Source organism: Heterodontus francisci, chromosome 29 (genome assembly GCF_036365525.1).
Source record: "Heterodontus francisci isolate sHetFra1 chromosome 29, sHetFra1.hap1, whole genome shotgun sequence".
Taxonomy (NCBI): domain Eukaryota; kingdom Metazoa; phylum Chordata; class Chondrichthyes; order Heterodontiformes; family Heterodontidae; genus Heterodontus; species Heterodontus francisci.
In genome coordinates, this window is record NC_090399.1 from 64,070,609 (window position 1) to 64,092,032 (window position 21,424).

The 21,424-nt window shown below is 43.4% G+C and overlaps 1 protein-coding gene across 6 annotated transcripts in view; it reads left to right on the plus strand.

Moving 5' to 3' along the window:
• Positions 1-21,424, plus strand: part of LOC137345661 (uncharacterized) — a 156,392-nt gene that overhangs the window by 108,518 nt on the left and 26,450 nt on the right. For 3 of the 6 annotated variants that reach the window (XM_068008915.1, XM_068008914.1, XM_068008913.1), the window contains 2 exons: positions 9,800-9,886; positions 14,452-20,750. In XM_068008915.1, coding sequence (XP_067865016.1) covers positions 9,800-9,886; positions 14,452-14,568 — 204 coding nt within the window. In that variant the 3' untranslated portion in view covers positions 14,569-20,750. Of the gene's footprint in view, positions 1-9,799; positions 9,887-14,404; positions 20,751-21,424 lie in introns of those variants that run through there. The other 3 variants (XM_068008919.1, XM_068008918.1, XM_068008916.1) reach the window with 2 other exon arrangements.

Here is a 21,424-nt window from a genome sequence, read left to right on the forward strand (position 1 = left end):
TCAAGTGAGGGAAGATGTGATAATTTAGAGAGAGAGGAGAAGGCAAGATAGCAATAAGAGAATTAATAATCTGATTGTGGGAGGAAAGGAAGATTGGAGGGAAGCAAAATGGGTAAGATGAAATAGAATAGTAAGTGACATGAGAAGACAGACAAAGAGAAAGCAAGCATCAAATAGGATCAGAATGTGGAATAATGTTAAAAAAGACAAAGTTAAGGGCGCTCTATCTGAATGCATGCAGCATTTGCAACAAGGTAGATTATTTGAAGACACACATAGAGGTCAATGGTTCTGATTTAATTGCCATTACACAGACATGGTTACAGGGTGACCAAGAATGGGAACTGAATATTCAACGATATTCGTCATTCCGGAAGGATAGGCAAGAAGGAAAAGGAGATGAGGTAGCATTCTTAATCAGGGTCGAGATCAGTACATTCATGAGAGAGCATCTTAGACCAAAGGATCAAGACACAGAATCAATTTGGTTGAAGCTAAGAAACATCAAGGGGCAGCAATCATTGGTGGGAATCGGCTTCAGTTGGAGTATTGCATCCAATTCTGGGCACCGCACTTGAGGAAAGATATGCGGGCATTTAAGAGAGTACAAAAAAGATTCACGAGAATGGTTCCAAGGATGAGGAATTTCAGTTATGAAGATAGATTGGAGAAGTTAGGACTGTCTTCCTTGGAGAAGAGAAGGCTGAGAGGTGATTTGATAGAGGTATTCAAAATCATGAGGGGTCTGGACAGAGTACATAAAGAGAAACTATTCCCACTTGTGAAAGGATTGAGAACAAGAGGGTACAGGTTAAAAGTATTTGGTAAGAGAAGCAAAATTGACTTGAGGAAAAACTTTTTTACACAGCGAGTGTTTCAGGTCTGGAATGCGCTGCCTAAGAATGTGGTGGAGGCAGGTTCAACTGAAGCATTCAAAAGGGAATTAGAGAGTTATATGAAAAGGAAGAAGGTGCATGGTTATGGGGAGAAGGCAGGGGAATGGAACTGAGGGAATTGTTCTTTCAGAGAGCCGGTGCGGACGCGATGGTCTGAATGGCCTCCTTCTGCACTGTAATGATTCTGGAATAGTTTATAGGCCACCAAACAGTAGTGGTAATGTTGAGCATGGTACAAATCAGGAAATTAGAGTTGCATGAATAATACAGAATGAATGGGCGGCTTCAATTTACAGATAGGCTGGACAAATGTAATAAGCACCAATGCTGTGGAGGATGAATTCCTGGAGTGTGTATGAGATGGGTTTCTGGAGCAGTACATTGTAGAGTCAACTAGGAATCGCAATATTTTAGATTTCGTATAATATAATGAGAAAGGGCTAATTAATAACCTTGCTGTAAATGAGACTTTGGGAAATAGTGATCATAATATGCAGGAATTTTACATTAAGTTTGAAAGTGATATAGTTCATTCTGAAACTAGGGTATTAAATCTGAACAAAGGAAACTATGAAGGTATGAGGGGCAAGTTGGCTATGGTGGATTGGGGCAATGCATGAAAAGATTTGATGGTAGACAGGCAATGGCTAGTACTTAAAGAAATATTAGGTGGTCAACAACAAATATAGATTCTTCTAAGGCACAAAATCCCAACAGGAATGATGAATCAACCGTGGCTGACAAAAGAAGTTAAAGATTGCAGTAGATCAAAGGAAGTGGTTCAGAAGGTTGCCAGAAAAAATGGTAAGCCCGAGGATTGGGAGCAATTTGGAATCCAGCCAAGGATGACCAAGGGAAAAGCGAATATGAATGCAAGCAAACGGGAAACATAAAGGTGGACTGTAAAACATTCTTGTGGTATCTGAAAAGGAAATGATGAGCAAGGACAAATGTGAGTCCATTACAGCTGGAGACAGAGAATTTATATTGGAGAATAGGGAAATGGCGGAGAAACTAAACAATTATGTTCTGCCTGTCTTCACAGAGGAAGATGCAGAAAATCTGCCAAAAATACTAGGGAGCCAAGGAACTTGTGAAAACGTGAAACTGAAAGAAATTAGTATTAATAAAGATGTATGTGAAAGACTTGTGAAATTAACTGGATTGAAGGTTGAGAAATCCCCTGGACCACATGAACTGCATCCCAGAGTGTTGAAGGAGGTGGCTATAGAGATAATGGATGCAATGGTGGTTATCTTTCAAAAATTCAGGATTCCTAGCCTCTGACCTGCTCTTTATTTATATGGCTAATCCAGTTCAGTTTCTGGTCAATCGTAGCCCCTAGGATGTTGACAGTGAGAGATTCAGTGATAAGAATGCCATTGAATGTCAGGGGGATATGGTTAGATTCTCTCTTGTTGGAGATGGTCATTGCCTGGCACTTGTGTGGCGCGAATGTTACTTGCCACTTATCAGCCCATGCCTGGATTTTGTAAGCATGCTGCTTACAAAGTTTGGCACACAGGTAGTCCTGTGTTGAGGTATGCCTGGTACTGCTCCTGGCATGCCCTCCTGCACTCTTCATTGAACCAGGGTTGGTCTCCTGGCTTGATGGTAGTGGTGGCGTGGGCAATATGCCAGGCCATGAGGTTACAGCTTGTGGTTGAGTACAATTCTGCTGCTGCTGATGGCCCACAGCACCTCATGGATGTCCAGTTTTGCATTGCGAGATCTGTTCGAAATCTATCCCATTTAGCATGGTGGTACTGCCACACCACACGATGGAGGGTATCCTCAATGTGAAGGCGGGATCTCCTCTCCACAAGGACTGTGTGGTGGACACTCCTACCAATACTGTGATGGACAGATGCATCTGTGGCAGGCAGATTGGTGAGGACAAGGTCAGGTATGTTCTTCCCTCTTGTTGGTTCCCTCACCACCTGCCGCATACCCAGTCGAGCAGATATGTCCTTTGGGACTCGTCCAGCTCGGTCAGTAGTGGTGCTGCTGAGCCACTCTTGGTGATAGACATTGAAGTCTCCCACCCAGAGTACATTCTGCGCCCTTGAGAAAGTAGCTAATGAAGCTGATGGGATCCTGGGCTTTATAGATAAGGGCATCGAGAACAAAAACAAGGAAGTTATGGTAATCCTAAATAAAACACTGGTTCGACCTCAATTGGAGTATTGTGTCCAGTTCTGGGCACCACACTTCCATCAGGATGTTAAGACATTAGAGAGGGTGCAGAATAGATGCATGAGAATGGTTCCTGGGATGAGGAACTTCAGTTACATGGATAGGTTGGAGAAGCTTAGCCTGTTTTCCTCGGAGAAGAGAAGGTTAAGAGGAGATTTGATAGAGGTGTTCAAAATCATGAGGAATCTGGACAGAGTAGATGTGGAGAAGCTGTTCCCATTGGTCAAATGATCTGGAACCAGAGGATACCAATTGAAGGTGATTGACAAAAGAAGCAACAGCAACATGAGGAAAACTTTCTTTTTTACACAGTAAGTGTTTCGAATCTGGAATGCACTGCCTGACAGTGTGGTGGAGGGAGATTCAACTGAGGCCTTCAAATGAGAATTGGATAACTATCCGAAGAGGAAAAAGTGCAGGGCTATGGGAAAAAGGCAGGGATGTGGGACTAGGTGAGTTGCTCTTGCAGAGAGCCAGCACAGGCACGACAGGCCGAATGTCCTCCTTCTGTACTGTAACTATTCTATGATTCATTCTACAATTCTAAAAAAACAAAATATATGTTCATCAATTCTACGATTCTAAAAAAACAAAATATATGTTCGACTTGATGGCCTCGGGTTCGAAAAGATGTGGCTGCAAAGATAGTGAATGCATTCAGTGTATTCTTCCAAAACTTCACAGATGCTGAATGGCCCCAGTGGATTGGAAGTTCACAAATTTAACATTGAAATTCAAGCAAGAGGGGAGAGATAAAACAAGAAATTACAGACTAGTTCGTGTGACCTCTGTCGTCGGGCAATTGTGGAGTTCCATTAAGGAAGTGTTAACACTTAGAAAATCAAATTATGATTCGGCAGAGTCAAAAATGTTTTACAAAAGGAAAATTGTATCTGATCTGATTGTTAGTGTTTTGGAGGATGTAACTAACAAGGTAGATTAAGGGGAACTGCTGAATATAGTATATTTGGATTTCCAAAAGGCGTTCATCAAGGTTCGAAATCAAAGATTATTACTCAAAACAAGGACTCATGGGGTTGATGTATTATATTAACCTGGATAGAGGATTGGTTCATGGACAGAAAGCAGAGAGTAGGGATAAACGGGGCATTTTCAAGGTATTGCAAGGATTAGTGCTGGAGTCTCAGCTATTTCCGATTTATATTAAAGGCTTAAATGAGGGTAGCGGGAGCAAGTGTTCAGGTTTACTGATGATACAAAGCTCGGTGGGAATATAAACTGTGAGGATGAGACGAAGTGGATGCAAGATGAAATAGACAGATTAACTGAGCGGGCAACAAGGTGACAGAGGAAGTGTCATGTGATATGTGAGGTTATTCACTTTGGTAGTTCAGAATAGAAAAGCAGAATATTTTAAACGGTGAGGAATTTCTAAAACAAAATCAGAATGTTCTGGAATACTCAGGTCTGCCAGCATCTGTGGAGAGAGAAACAAAGTTAACGTTTCAGGCCCGTGACCTTTCATCAGAACTTCTCAATATTGACATTCAGAAAGATTTGCATGTTCTTGTACAAGAAGCACAGAAAGTTAACATGCAGGTGCTGCAAGCAATTAGGATGTCAAATGGCATACTGGCCTTTAATGCAAGGAGGTCGGATTGGAAGAGTAAGGAAAGCGTGCTACAATTCTACAGGTTTGTGGGGAGACCATACCTCATGTACTGTGTACTATAATGATCTCCATATCTAAGGAAGGATATAATTTCCTTGGAGGTGGTGCAGTGAAGGTACACTCGATTGGTTCCAGTGATGAGAGGGCTGTCCCAAATTGATAGGTTGAGTAGAATGGGACATATACTCTCTGGAGCTTAAAGAAATGAGAGTGGATCTCATTGAAATATCTAAGGTTTGGGAAGAGGTTGACAGGGTAGATGCTGAGAGGCTGTTTCCCTTGGCTGGAAAGTCTATATCTAGGGGCCATACTCTCAGAATAAGGGGTCAGCTATTTTGAACTGAGATATGAAGAAACGTCTTCACTCAGAGGCTTGAGAATCTTTGGAATTCTCTACCCAGGGAAATGTGAATGCTTAGTCATTGAATATATTCAAGGCTGAGATAGGTAAACGTGTGGGGGTAGAAAATCATCTCTGGAGGTGCCAGGAAATGGGCAGTATTGGATTAGCCATCTGTTATATGCAGTGCCCGATAGTCAGTTCGTCAACTCCATCCGATATTCAGTTCCTCAACTCCATCCGATATTCAGTTCCTCAATTCCATCCGATATTCAGTTCCTCAATTCCATCCGATATTCAGTTCCTCAATTCCATCCGATATTCAGTTCCTCAACTCCATCCGATATTCAGTTCCTCAACTCCATCCGATATTCAGTTCCTCAACTCCATCCGATATTCAGTTCCTCAATTCCATCCGATATTCAGTTCCTGAACTCCATCTGATATTCAGTTCCTCAACTCCATCCGATATTCAGTTCCTCAACTCCATCCGATATTCAGTTCCTCAATTCCATCCGATATTCAGTTCCTCAATTCCATCCGATATTCAGTCCCTCAATTCCATCCGATATTCAGTTCCTCAATTCCATCCGATATTCAGTTCGTCAATTCCATCCGATATTCAGTTCCTCAACTCCATCCGATATTCAGTTCCTCAATTCCATCCGATATTCAGTTCCTCAATTGCATCCGATATTCAGTTCCTCAATTCCATCCGATATTCAGTTCCTCAATTCCATCCGATATTCAATTCCTCAATTCCATCCGATATTCAGTTCCTCAACTCCATCCGATATTCAGTTCCTCAACTCCATCCGATATTCAGTTCCTCAACTCCATCCGATATTCAGTTCCTCAATTCCATCCGATATTCAGTTCCTCAATTCCATCCGATATTCAATTCCTCAATTCCATCCGATATTCAGTTCCTCAACTCCATCCGATATTCAGTTCCTCAACTCCATCCGATATTCCGTTCCTCAATTCCATCCGATATTCAGTTCCTCAACTCCATCCGATATTCAGTTCCTCAACTCCATCCGATATTCAGTTCCTCAATTCCATCCGATATTCAGTTCCTCAACTCCATCCGATATTCAGTTCCTCAACTCCATCCGATATTCCGTTCCTCAATTCCATCCGATATTCAATTCCTCAACTCCATCCGATATTCAGTTCCTCAACTCCATCCGATATTCAGTCCCTCAACTCCATCCGATATTCAGTCCCTCAACTCCATCCGATATTCAGTTCCTCAACTCCATCCGATATTCAGTTCCTCAACTCCATCCGATATTCAGTTCCTCAACTCCATCCGATATTCAGTTCCTCAACTCCATCCGATATTCAGTTCCTCAATTCCATCCGATATTCAGTTCCTCAATTCCATCCGATATTCAGTTCCTCAATTCCATCCGATATTCAGTTCCTCAACTCCATCCGATATTCAGTTCCTCAACTCCATCCGATATTCAGTCCCTCAATTCCATCCGATATTCAGTTCCTCAATTCCATCCGATATTCAGTTCCTCAATTCCATCCGATATTCAGTTCCTCAACTCCATCCGATATTCAGTTCCTCAACTCCATCCGATATTCAGTTCCTCAATTACATCCGATATTCAGTTCCTCAACTCCATCCGATATTCAGTTCCTCAACTCCATCCGATATTCAGTTCCTCAATTCCATCCGATATTCAGTTCCTCAATTCCATCCGATATTCAGTTCCTCAACTCCATCCGATATTCAGTTCCTCAATTCCATCCGATATTCAGTTCCTCAATTCCATCCGATATTCAGTTCCTCAACTCCATCCGATATTCAGTCCCTCAACTCCATCCGATATTCAGTTCCTCAATTCCATCCGATATTCAGTTCCTCAACTCCATCCGATATTCAGTTCCTCAATTCCATCCGATATTCAGTTCCTCAACTCCATCCGATATTCAGTTCCTCAATTCCATCTGATATTCAGTTCCTCAATTCCATCCGATATTCAGTTCCTCAATTCCATCCGATATTCATTTCCTCAACTCCATCCGATGTTCAGTTCCTCAACTCCATCCGATATTCAGTTCCTCAACTCCATCCGATATTCAGTTCCTCAACTCCATCCGATATTCAGTTCCTCAATTCCATCCGATATTCAGTTCCTCAATTCCATCCGATATTCAGTTCCTCAACTCCATCCGATATTCAGTTCCTCAATTCCATCCGATATTCAGTTCCTCAATTCCATCCGATATTCAGTTCCTCAACTCCATCCGATATTCAGTTCCTCAATTCCATCCGATATTCAGTTCCTCAATTCCATCCGATATTCAGTTCCTCAATTCCATCCGATATTCAGTTCCTCAACTCCATCCGATATTCAGTTCCTCAACTCCATCCGATATTCAGTTCCTCAATTCCATCCGATATTCAGTTCCTCAATTCCATCCGATATTCAGTTCCTCAATTCCATCCGATATTCAGTTCCTCAATTCCATCCGATATTCAGTTCCTCAACTCCATCCGATATTCAGTTCCTCAATTCCATCCGATATTCAGTTCCTCAATTCCATCCGATATTCAGTTCCTCAATTCCATCCGATATTCAGTTCCTCAACTCCATCCGATATTCAATTCCTCAACTCCATCCGATATTCAGTTCCTCAACTCCATCCGATATTCAGTTCCTCAACTCCATCCGATATTCAATTCCTCAACTCCATCCGATATTCAGTTCCTCAACTCCATCCGATATTCAATTCCTCAACTCCATCCGATATTCAGTTCCTCAACTCCATCCGATATTCAGTTCCTCAACTCCATCCGATATTCAGTTCCTCAACTCCATCCGATATTCAATTCCACAACTCCATCCGATATTCAGTTCCTCAACTCCATCCGATATTCAGTTCCTCAACTCCATCCGATATTCAGTTCCTCAACTCCATCCGATATTCAATTCCTCAACTCCATCGGATATTCAGTTCCTCAATTCCATCCGATATTCAGTTCCTCAATTCCATCCGATATTCAGTTCCTCAACTCCATCCGATATTCAGTTCCTCAATTCCATCCGATATTCAGTTCCTCAATTCCATCCGATATTCAGTTCCTCAATTCCATCCGATATTCAGTTCCTCAATTCCATCCGATATTCAGTTCCTCAACTCCATCCGATATTCAGTTCCTCAACTCCATCCGATATTCAATTCCTCAACTCCATCCGATATTCAGTTCCTCAACTCCATCCGATATTCAGTTCCTCAACTCCATCCGATATTCAGTTCCTCAACTCCATCCGATATTCAGTTCCTCAACTCCATCCGATATTCAATTCCTCAACTCCATCCGATATTCAGTTCCTCAATTCCATCCGATATTCAGTTCCTCAATTCCATCCGATATTCAGTTCCTCAACTCCATCCGATATTCAGTTCCTCAATTCCATCCGATATTCAGTTCCTCAATCCCATCCGATATTCAGTTCCTCAATTCCATCCGATATTCAGTTCCTCAATTCCATCCGATATTCAGTTCCTCAATTCCATCCGATATTCAGTTCCTCAATTCCATCCGATATTCAATTCCTCAACTCCATCCGATATTCAGTTCCTCAATTCCATCCGATATTCAGTTCCTCAACTCCATCCGATATTCAGTTCCTCAACTCCATCCGATATTCAGTTCCTCAACTCCATCCGATATTCAGTTCCTCAACTCCATCCGATATTCAGTTCCTCAATTCCATCCGATATTCAGTTCCTCAACTCCATCCGATATTCAGTTCCTCAATTCCATCCGATATTCAGTTCCTCAACTCCATCCGATATTCAATTCCTCAACTCCATCCGATATTCAATTCCTCAACTCCATCCGATATTCAGTTCCTCAATTCCATCCGATATTCAATTCCTCAACTCCATCCGATATTCAGTTCCTCAACTCCATCCGATATTCAATTCCTCAACTCCATCCGATTTTCAATTCCTCAACTCCATCCGATATTCAGTTCCTCAAATCCATTGCAGTCTATTGCGGTCAATGTAACTAAATATCAGGCACTGTGGATAATAGGCAGCCAATATTATACCACTTGTTTTCTGCCACCACCAGGTAAAGGCCTGTTACCCAACCCGAACCTGACGGGACCTGACGACATGTGTCAGGTTCAGGTTGGGTCGGGTCACTGTTCCGGGTCCAGCCTTCGGGCTGGTCTCGGGTCCGGCCCGGGTCCGGGTCAGACACACAGCAATGTGAGTGTTAAAAGCTAAAAACTTGCCTGAGCTGCGAGTCCAGGACATTAAGCAGAGAAACTCTGAATCTGCGCAGTGTGAGCGTTTCTATGATGTCATCACACTCATGCTGCAGCTTCCTGAAGATTGGGAGTCGGGAGGTAAGTGAAGGGAACATTGTGGCGGTCGGGTTGGGCTCGGATCGGGCTCGGGGGGAAAATGGAGGGACTCAGGCCGGGTTGGGCTCTGGTCCCATTGGTTCCATTGGGTTCAGGTCAGGGTTTCTTTTTATCACTTGAGCATACCTTTACAATCAGGGACTAATTTTTACCTTTCGGACTGTAACGGACACAAGGGATATGGTGATCAGGCAAAAACATAAAATTGAAGGCAAAAATCATCCGTGATCGTAATGAGTGGCAGAAGAGGGGCTCTGGAGCCTATTCCTCCACAGATTTTTCATGTTATTTTCCTCTTGTGTTAACCAATGATTAACCATCTCTTTTTCAGTTGATTGTTGTACTTGTCTCAAACGGACTTGGTGGGCTCTTTGCTCTAACAGCTTCGGGATTATCAATCTGGAATGATAATCTTCAGGTGAGTAAAGTCTGTTTCCTCATTGATTGAATTTACCCAAAGTGGGAATTTCAGTTTTTATTTGTTTTTGATTGAACAAATAAACATAATTTAAAATCATTTAATTGACTGCTTTAGACAGTAATGGCAGATATTTTTAAGGAATTAATTTGTGACAGGAAATATATTAAATGACCTCCATTGACTCCTGGTATACCAATACCTTGAATCTAAAATTGTCAATCTCGGCCTTCAAACCCTCCATTAGCCTCACTGTCCCTATATCAATAACCTCCTCTAGCCCGACAAACCTCTGAAATCTCTGCACCCTTTCAACACTGCTAGCTCTGATCACCTCACCATTAACCCGGGTGTGTTCAGCTGTCCAGGCCCCGAGATTCCCTCCTTAAACCTCTCCACCTCTCCCTTTTGCATGAAGATTCTCTTTACCATTGTTGACAAAGTTTATCTTCCCCTCTCCGAATATCTCCTTATGTTTCTTGGTGCCAGCTTCTTTCTGATATCTGCTACATTGGAAGACCTGGCAAAGTTTTCCTTTGTTGAAGGTGCTATGTAAAGGCAGGCTGTTGTTATTGTCCAATCACATTAATCGGATGATAGCGAGTCTGCAGCCCAGTTTCTGAGCTGAATTTTCGCCATGGAGGTGGGAAACAGGAGCCCCGTCTGCCTGATGAGGGAGAAAAACTGATTAAATACGGATTGTAGGGTGTGGGGGGAGGCACTTAATTGGTATGGAGACGGGCTTCCTGCCTGCTTAGAGCCAATGGGAATAGGAATGGGGTGGGGGAAGGGGGGGGTGTCACATTATTTTTTTGGGTCTCATTAAGACTCCCATGGCAGAGGCTGCTGGTTGTCCTGAGGGAGAGATCTGCAGTTTGTGCTAAAGCTTCCATAGTACCTGAGGGAAGCGAGATGTCACAGGGAAGACAGAGGCCTGGCATGCAGGGGAAAGGCAGACCCTCACTTCATCAATATCGACCTGGATATAATGCTGAAAGCCATGAGGGGGAGGAGGAAGGTCCTCTTCCTGGAAGGTGGCAGGAAGAGGCCATCTCGTCGAGGAGCAGGGACACCTCTCCATTCAGCATCATCTCCTTCCAACTCCAAAACCTCCTCCTCTCTTACCTCAGCTCCTGCTCATCCCCCAGTGAGCTGTCTCCTTCCAGGGCCTAATTCTCCTCAAGGTCCATGCCTCTCTGGAGAGCCATGTTACTGAGAGCATAGAAGACCACCAGGATAACCTAGAATCTTGCAGGAGGGTATTGGAAGGTGCTATCTGGCTGGTCCAGGCACCAGATTCACATCTTCAGAACTCTTTGGCCTGCTCAAGTTGTCACAGGGGACTGAGCTTGTGGCATTGGTTGTGTTGCCTTGTGCCTTTGGTCAGGAGTTCCTGCTGAGAGGTCAGTAGCCAACTCTTCAAGGGATATCCCTTGTCCCCCAGGATCCATTCACGAACCTTGGGGCCAGGAGTGAAGATCTGAGGCAGCCTGGACTGGCAGAGGATGAAGGATTCATGGCAGCCACCAGGAAAGAAAGCGCACACATGGAGGAAACTCTTGATGTGGTCGCAGACCAGTTAGACGTTGAATCAGTTTCAATGCCCTCTGTCCGTGCAAGGTTGGTCTGACGTGAAATGAATGTGCTGCCCAGCTCTGACAAGGAGGGTATCCATGACCAGCGAGATGCAGTGGTGTCCAGGCAGTTTATGAGATGCCACTAAGGCCTGCAGCTTATCCTTGGAAGGAGCCAAAATCAAAGACATTCAAGGCCACAGTGACCTTGACAGCCACCGGCAGGGTGTGGTGACCAGTGTTGTGAGGTGCGAGGTCTGTGGTGACGAGGGAACAGATGTCTGTGACCATCTGTCTGGAGAGTCCCAGTCTCCCTCAACATTGGTTCTCGGTCATCTCAAGGTACCTCTGTCTTCGGTGGTAGATCCTGTGCTGAGGATTTCACCTCCGTGTCCATCCTGTCCCTCTTTCATCTACCATGCCCTTCTGATGCCCAGGGGTCTGCCATTCCTGTGGAAGGTATTGCCCTTTATCACCAATGGGCCTAAAATCTGACAGTCGTGCCACCATTGCCAGCCTGAGCCTTCCTTCTGTGCACGCAGTTGCCCAATTGTCCTTGGCAGCCTTGGTGCCTGCCCTTCTGCTCCCATGATGCTGGGACGGAGGGTGTGGCAATCCCATCTAAATCCGAGGAGATGATTGATCACTTTCCCTGTCATCTGTGCAGTGCCAAGGTCATCCTGTTGCCCAGTGACAGTCCCCATTTGCCCTGCTGGCCCTCTTATGGGGCTGTGGTGATGCGCTAACACTGTCCCTACTCTGTACCCACCTCCCTTCAAATGATCTCTTCCTGAAGGTGCTGGTAACCTATCTGCTCCTTTTAAAATTTGGCCTCAATTGGAAGGACAGTGGGATTCGTACCCTGACCCCCACCTGCCCTGCTGATTATTGCCAGCACCGGAAACCATTGAAATTGGCACACTGCCCAGCACTGTGATATTTGGGCCCTTCTGTCTCTGTTCCTACCTTTTGAGGCCTGAAAATTCAGCGCAACATCTGTCTCCATGTTGGTTTCCATTGAAGTCAGGGAGAGAAGAAAAAGGGATAGTTGACTCGCTATCACTTGTCTTACAACATGACATAATGTCAAGAATATAAGAACAGAAGAAATAGAAGTAGGAAGATTCCATTCGGCCCCTCGAGCCTGCTACATCATTCCGTAAGATCATGGTCGATCTTATCATGGCCTCAATTCCACTTTGCTGCCTGCTCCTCTGAACCCTTGACCCCATATAGTAATCTGTCTATCTCACCCGTGACTATATTCAGTGACCCAGCCTCCACAGCTCTCTGAGGTAGAGAATTCCCAAGATTTATGACGCTCTGAGAGAATCGATTCCTCATCATTGCCATCTTAAATAGATGACCCATTTTTGTGAAACTATAGCCCCTGGTTCTAGATTCCTCCACAAGGATAAACATCCTATCAGTATCTTCCATGTCAGCCCCCTTCAGAATATATGTTTCAATCAGCAAACCCCTCATTCTTCGAAATTCCAAAGAAAATGGTCCTAACCTGCTCAACCTTTCCCCATAAGACAAGTCCCTTATTCCAGGAATCAAAGTAATGAAACTTCTCTTAACTGCCTCCAATGCTGGTAAAGTCACTGGACTAGTAACCCAGAGACCCATCTGGGGACATGGGTTCGAAACCCACCACAGCAGAAGGTGGAATTTGAATTCAATTAATAAATCTGGAATTTAAAGCTAGTCTAGTGATGGCCATGAAATCTTTGTCGATTGTTGTAAAAACCCATCTGGTTCACTAATGTCCTTTAGGAAAGGAAATCTGCTGTCCTTACCTGGTCTGGCCTACATGTGACTCCTGATCCACAGCAATGTGGTTAACTCTTACATGCCCTCTGAAATGGCCCAGCAAGCCACTCAGTTCAAGGGCAATTAGGGATGGGCAATAAATGCTGGCCAGGCCTGCGACGCCCACATCCCATGAATGAATTTTTAAAAATCCCTCCTTAAATAAGGAGATCAAAACCATATGCAGTACTCCAGGTGCATTATCACCAATGCCCTGGACAGATGTAGGAAGGCTTCCCTACCTTTATACTCCAATTCCTTTACAAAAAAGGCCAATGTTCAATTTGTCTTCCTAATTATTCCTAGTACCTGCATGCTAACTTATTGTGTTCCATGTACGACACACCCAGATCCCTCTGTACCACACCATTCTGTCATCTTTCTCTATTTAAATATCTGCTTTTCTGTCCTTTCCACCAAAGTGGATAAATTCGCATTTTCCCACATTATGTCCCATCTGCCATTTTTTTGCCCACTCTCTTAATCTACCTATGTCCCTTTACAGACTCTTGGTGTCCTTCTCAGGACTTGTTTTCCCACCTATCTTTGTATTGTCAGCAAATTTGGCTACAATGCACCTGGACCCTTCATCCAAATCATTCCTATAGACTGTAAATAGTTGAGGCCCCAGCACTCATCCCTGTGCCACTCCATGACTTGCAGTTCGTTAAGGTAAAAATGACCATTTATCCAAACTCGCTGTTATCTGTTAATTGGCCAATCATGTATCGATGCTAATATATTGCCTCTAACACCATGAGCTCTTAGCTTGTGCAGTAACCTTATATGTGATCTATTCCACTGTAAATTAACAATGTAGGGTGGCGAAAATGACTAGCACACAAAAGAACTGGCGGAGGTTGATCCCCAGTGTTGTCTAAAGCTCTATCTAAAACCATCGCCCAATTTTCCCTTAATCAAAGTCAACCGAAAGAAAAATCGAGATTCGTGTACAGACGATGGCCGATCTGATATAGTCTGCTGTAAAACATCAACAAATGTAAAACTCTTCCCTTTCTCGGCAGTTGTTCCCCAATGAAGACAGTCATTCAGCCTTGTATATCAGTGGTTTTCCCCACTAAGTTCATATTAAACAGGTCTAATTTTACTGACTTAACTTGTTTTCTAGTGGGAAATACTCAGCCCATTCAGGGCAATATTTCTGCTCCCTTACAGAAAGCCGACTGCAGCTATCATTGGCTGATACTTTTATTCAATATCCTGGAACTGATTTTCTCTCTCTGGAACATCTGCATCACGAGCTTCTGGTTGAAAAAGGAATGCAGGGCTTGAACTTGTCTGCATCAGCGAGTCACTGGAAGTGCTCCAATAACATAACTTTGCAACGAATGTGCTTCAAGATATACTTGTTCTCCCGAAAAGTCATCAGCCTGAAATGTTATCTCTGTTTCTATCTCCAGAGATGTTGCCTGACCTTCTGATTATTATCCAGAATGTCCTCTTTTTATTTCAGGTTTCCAGGATCAGCAGTATTATGCAATGAAGTATCTCATTGATTAACATTGAGACTCCACTGCTCCAATAACTCAGTTACAGTCTGGTCCCATGAGCCATATCTGTTGTCAGATCTTCTGTTGAAATCAGGGACTCTCTTTTTGCACTATAACATCCCCTGTCTCGTCAATTATAGAGTCATAGAGTCCTACAGCAGAGAAACAGGCCCTTTGGCCCACTGCGTCCATGCCGACCATAATGCCTATCCATACTAATCCCACCTGCCTGCATTAATTCCATATCCCTCTATGCCTTGCTCATTCAAGTACCTGTCCAGATGCCTCTTAAATGTTGCTACTGTTCCTGCATCCACCACCTCCTCAGGCAGCTCATTCCAGATACTCACTATTCTTTGTGTGAAAAATTTACTCCTTTGATCCCCTTTAAACCTCCTCCCTCTTACCTTAAATCTATGCTCTCTAGTTTTAGTCACCCCTACCATGGGAAACAGACTCTGGCTATCTATCCTATCTATGCCTTTCATAATTTTATATACCTCTATCATGTCCCCTCTCAGCCTCCTTCGCTCCAGGGAAAACAGACCCAGCCTATCCAATCTCTCTTTATAACTCAAGCCCTCCATACCAGGCAACATCCTTGTGAATCTTTTCTGCACCCTCCCCAGCTTAATCACATCTTTCCTGTCGTGTGGCGACCAGAACCGCACACAGTACTCCAAATGCGGCCTAACCAACATTATGTACAACTGTAACATGACGTCCCAACTCTTGTACTCAATGCCTCGGCCGATGAAGGCAAGCATGCCATACACCTTCTTCACCACCCTGTCTACCTGTGTTGCCACTTTCAGGGAGCTATGTACTTGCATGCCAAGGTCTCTCTGCTCAAGAACACTCCCCAGGGCCCTGCCATTCACTGTATATGTCCTGCCCTAGTTTAACTTCCCAAAATGCATCACTTCACACTTCTCTGCGTTAAATTCCATTTGCCACTCCCTTTGTTATCCTTTGTTACTTTCAGACTTGTTCCAATGGCCTTCTAATCGGCCTCTTATTGGCACTCTTCATAAAGTTGAGATCATCCGAACCTCTATTGCCTGTATCCTAACTCTCAACAAGTCTTGTTGGCGCATCAACTTGTGCTGGTTGCCCTACATTGCCTTCTGGTCCAGCAATGCCTCGATTCTCATTTTCAAATCTCTCCATGGCCTCACCCTCCCTATCTCTGTACACTCTTCCACCCCTGCCTCACTCCGAGATCTCTGCACTCCTTCAATTCTGGCCTCTTGTAATCCCTGATTTCAATTACTTCGCCATTGACCATGCACTCAACTGCCTAGTCACTAAACTGTGGAATTGTCTCCCTACCGTTCGCTTCTCGATCTTTCTCTCCTTCTTGATAATGTATCTATTTGTCCAAGCTTTTCATCACCTATTCTAATATCCCTCCTCATCCTTCTCAACCTGACTGCAGCCTTTGACACAGTCGATCACAGTATCTTCCTCCAGAACCTTTCCACCATCATACAGCTAAGTGGACTGTACTCACCTGGTTCCATTTTTATTTTTCTTATCGTAGCCAGACAATGCCCATCAGTGGCTCCCCTTCCCACCTCTGGTGTCTCCCAAGCAGATATCCTTGGCCCCCTCCTATTTCTCATCCCTTTGTTGACATCATCCTGAAAACACAGCGTCAGTTTCCATATTTCTGTTAACAACACCCAGGTTTCCCCATTACCACAAACTTCACGGTCTCAGGCTGCTTGTCTGACATCCAGTACTGGATAAGCAGGAATGTCCTCCAATTAAACATTGGGAAGACTGAAGCCATTGCCTTCAGTTCCCACCACAAACTCTGCTCCCGAACCACTGATTCCATCCCTCTCCCTGCTAACTGTCTGAGGCTGAACCACACTGTTCGCAAGCTCAGTGTCATTTTGAACCCTGAGACCAGCTTTAACCCATATATCCATGTTGTCACTAAGATGGCCTATTTCAATCTCCATATCATCAGCCAACCTGCCCTGTCTCAGTTCATCTGCGACTGAAATCCTTATCCATGTCTTTGTTACCTCTAGACTTGAGTATTCTCATGTCCTTCTGGCTGACCTCCCTCTTTCTACTCTCCATAAATTTGAGGTCATTCAAAACACTGCTGCCCATGTCCCAACCCGCACCAAATCCCGTTCACCTTTCAGCTCTGTGATCACTGACCTTTCTCCTGATTAAACAATGCCTCGAGTCGAAAATTTTCACTCTTGTTTTCAAATTCTTCCATGGCCTGATCACTTGCTATCTCTGTAATCTCCTCCAGTCCTACAAGCCTTCAAGATACCTCCACTCCTCTATCTCTGGCACCTTGATCATACTGGATTTTAATCCGTCCACCATTGGTGGTGGTCGAGTCTTCAGATGCCTCGTCCTGAAGCTCTGGAATATCTGCCCTTCCCCTCTCTGCCTCTCTGCCTTGCTTCCCTCCTTTAAGACACTATTTAAAACCAACTTCTTTGACCCAGCTTTTGGTCATGTGACCTAATATTTCTTTATGTGCCCTTGTGTCATATTTTGTTGCCTAGTTCCCCTGTGAAGCACCTTGGGACTTTTTATTGCTTGTAAGACCCTATATATCTATGCAAGTTGTTGTTTTTGTTATTAGAGCTCCCTTTAATCTTCACTGCTATGAGGAGTCATTCATTTCTGTGTGGTGCAAAAATAAAACTAGAAAGGTGGCTCAACCATGGCCTACAAAATAAATTAGGGATAGTATTAGATCCAAAGAGGATTGTCTGAGGATTGGGAGCAGTTTAGAATTCAGCAAAGGAGGACAAAGAGTTTGATTAAGCAGGGGAAAATAGAGTATGAGAGTAAACTTGCGGGGAACATAAAAACTGACAGGGAACAAAGAAATGGCAGAACAATTCAACACATACGTTGGTTCTGTCTTCACAAGCGAGGACACAAATAACCTCCCAGAAATGTTAGGGAACCAAGGGTCTAATGAGAGGGAGGAACCCAAGGAAATCAGTATTGGTATAAAAAATAGTGCTAGGGAAATTAATGGGGTTAAAGGCTGACAAATCCCCAGGGCCTGATAATCTATATCCCAGAGTACTAAAGGAAATGGCCCTGGAAATAGTGGATGCATTGGTGGTCATCTTCCAAATTTCTATAGACTCGAGAGTAGTTCCTGCAGATTGGAGGGTGGCAAATGTAACCCCACTATTTAAAAAAGGAGGGAGAGAAAAAACAGGTAATTACAGACCAGTGAGACTTACATCAGTGGTGGGGAAAATGCTAGAGTCTATTATAAAGGATGTGATAGCAGAACACCTGGAAAGCATAAACGGGATTGGGCAAAGTCAGCATGGGTTTACGAAAGGGAAACATGCTTAACAAATCTACTGGAGTTTTTTGAGGATGTAACTAGTAGAATAGATAAGGGAGAACCAGTGGATGTGGTGTATTTGGATTTTCAGAAGGTTTTTGATAAGGTCCCACATAAGAGGTTAGCGTACCAAATTAAAGCACATGCCATATACTGGCATGGATTGAGAACTGGTTGACAGACAAGAAACAGAGAGTAGGAATAAAAGGGTCTTTTTCCGGGTGGCAGGCAGTGACAGGTAGGGTACCACAGGGAACAGTGCTTGGGCCCCAGATATTCACAATGTATATTAATGACTTGGGTGAGGGAACGAAATGTAACATTTCCAAGTTTGCAGCTGGTACAAAGCTGGGGAGGAATATGAGCTGTGAGGAGGATACGAAGAGGCTGCAATGTGATTTGGACAAGTTGGGTGAGTGGGCAAATGCAAGGCAGATGTAGTATAACGTGGAATGGTGATAGATTGGGAAAAGGGGAGGTGCAAAGAGACCTGGGTGTCCTTGTGTACACAAGTCACTGAAAGCAAGCATTCGGGTGCAGCAAGCAGTTAGGAACGTGAATGGTATGTTGGCCTTCATTGCAAGAGGATTTGAGTACAGGAGCAAGGATGTCTTACTGCAGTTATACAGGGCCTTGGTGAGACCATATCTGGAGTATTGCGTGCAGTTTTGGTCTCTTTATCTGAGGAAGGATGTTCTTGCCATGGAAGGAGTGCAAAGAAGATTTACTAGGCTGATTCCTGGGATGGCAGGATTGACGTATGAGGAGAGATTGGGTCGACTAGGCCAATATTCACTGGATTTTAGAAGAATGAGAACTGAGATGAGGAGAAATTTCTCACTAAGAGGGTGGTGAACCTATGGAATTCTCTACCACAGAAGGCAGTGGAGGCCAAGTCATTAAAGATAGGCAAGAAGAAGATAGATATATTTCTCAATGCCAAAGGGATCAAGGGATATGGGGAGAAAGTGGGAACAGGGTACTGAATTAGACAATCAGCCATGATCTTTTTTGAATGTTGGAGCAGGGCCGAATGGGCTACTCCTGCTCCTATTTTTATATGTTTCTGAGTCCACTCCACACATACTGCCTCCGAGATCAATTGGTCTCCAATGTGTCTGTTGAATGATTGCATCAGTAAATTTAAGCCACTAACCTTTTTGGAGGCTGCTGTGAGTTATTTTAGTGTATAGCAGCTGTCTGCCTAATTACACCTTTAATTGATCACAATTTGTTTCAGTATGTTTCCACATAATCCAGTCGGTCTAGAGATCTTCCCAAATTGCAATCAGTAAAATTATGTACCATTTCTCTTAGCATTGCATGATAAAACTCTATACACGTTTGATTAAATATATTGGAAGGCAAGGATACAGTTTAAAGATTGAACAATGTAGGACATATCTCAGTGTGCAGTTCATTATACAAAGAGTCCAGCTCCAGCTGGACATTTACAGCTCATTCCAGACAATTGGCCATTGAACCTAGTTTCCTTTTCGGTCTCCCAGATCAGAATTTCATTGGAGCCCCCATCTGTCACCTGTGGCATAACCTGCCTCAAAAGTGTACAGTAACTACTTTCAGAATGGCTAAAGCATCACAAGGATGAGTCGGAATCACTTCTCCCTCAGGCAACATTCACAATGCAGAAGATGGTACTCAGGGTACTCCTGTACCACCGCCAATGGCACGTTCCTGAAAACCAGGGTCACCTGTAATAAAGAACAGATCATCTATAGTGACGCTTCTGGAGAGCTCAGCATAGGTCAAGCTGCATGACAGCATTTATCAATATTTATAGTACATATCACATATAATTAGATAGAATTTAGAGCAGGGTAACATTCAGCTCAACTTGTCTTTGCTGGTGTTTCTTCTGCACACAGGCTTTCTCCCATTCCACTTCATCGAACATTATCAGCTAACCTTCTGAGCATTTCTCCCCATGCACGTACCCAGCTTCCCTTTGAATGCTATTTTCTTAGCTACTCCTTATGCGAGTGAGTCCCACATTGTCACTGTCCTGATACTGTTTTTTGGGGGGAAATATGCCATATGTCTAAGACAGCAAAGGATCGGTACTCCTTTAAGACAGCCAGCAAGGAAAGTGCATCTTGGTTGCCCCAGATACAGCTAATCAGAGACCAGAGCAGGATATACAATGTTGCCATTGACATTTTGAAACTCGATGAAAAACTGGCTTTTGAGAGAAACAGACAGACTATTCTGCCAGCATGTACTGCAGGAAATAGGAGAGCTCTCCCTCAGTTTATTTAAACCCTATTATACTCTCAGAATTCTGAAACGTCAAGCCAGATTAATTATTTTTTAAAGAAAAAACAAATTGTTAATTGGTGTTCATCATTGGAAACGGAAGAGTGACACTTCGGCTGCTGAACTGGACTGCTGGGTTTCCAATGGTTGGGGAACTTCTTTTTTTTCCCATCGGATGGCTACAAGGACTTCAAGCGACCTTGGACTGTTCCACATTGGAAGATTCCACTTCAGTAGGAGTGTAAATCTGCAAGGAATTTGTTACTTTAAAAAAAAATGTTTATATCTTAATGTTTAAGAATTTAATTTTCTTCAATAAACAGTTAATTTGTTGATCTAAAGATACCTGGTTTGGTTAGCCTCATTCAGGGTTTAATTCGGCTGTGGCTTCCTTTAATTTGGAAAGTTTAAAGTGATATGTTAGGTGACCTGCGGAGTGATGGAATTGAATTGACAGTGCGTTGCTCCCACCACAATCAGAATCATATAATTTGATTGGGGGATTTGTCTTGAGCTGTTATGTCATAACATATTAATTGGGGGCTCAACTGGGATTGAATCATATTAATTTCTCGTCTTTGGGATAACATATTTAAATTGGGGTCTTATGTCTGCTATCATGTTTAATTTCTCTCGCATTTGGTATCATATCAATTGGAAACTCAATTGTTGGGATCTAAATCTAACGCCAACGACAAAGAAATAAAAAGAACCAGGTCTCTTGTAGAATAAGGTACAGTCTGTACAATTATAATGGCATTAGCGGTTGCAGCAAAGTTTTTGGGAAAGCAGAATGTTTCCCTGAGTGGCCTGATAACTTTAACTTAGAACAAATTCAAAGGATTGGCAGCAAAATTGGGGTTGGAATTGAAATCAGGTGCCAAAAAGCAGAAATAATTAACATACTAGCCAAACATCTGGAATTAGTAGAAGATGATGATGATGATAATGATGAAGGGGAATATGAGGAAAAAGAAAGTAGTAGGCACGAGAGTGATAGAACAAAGAACAAAGA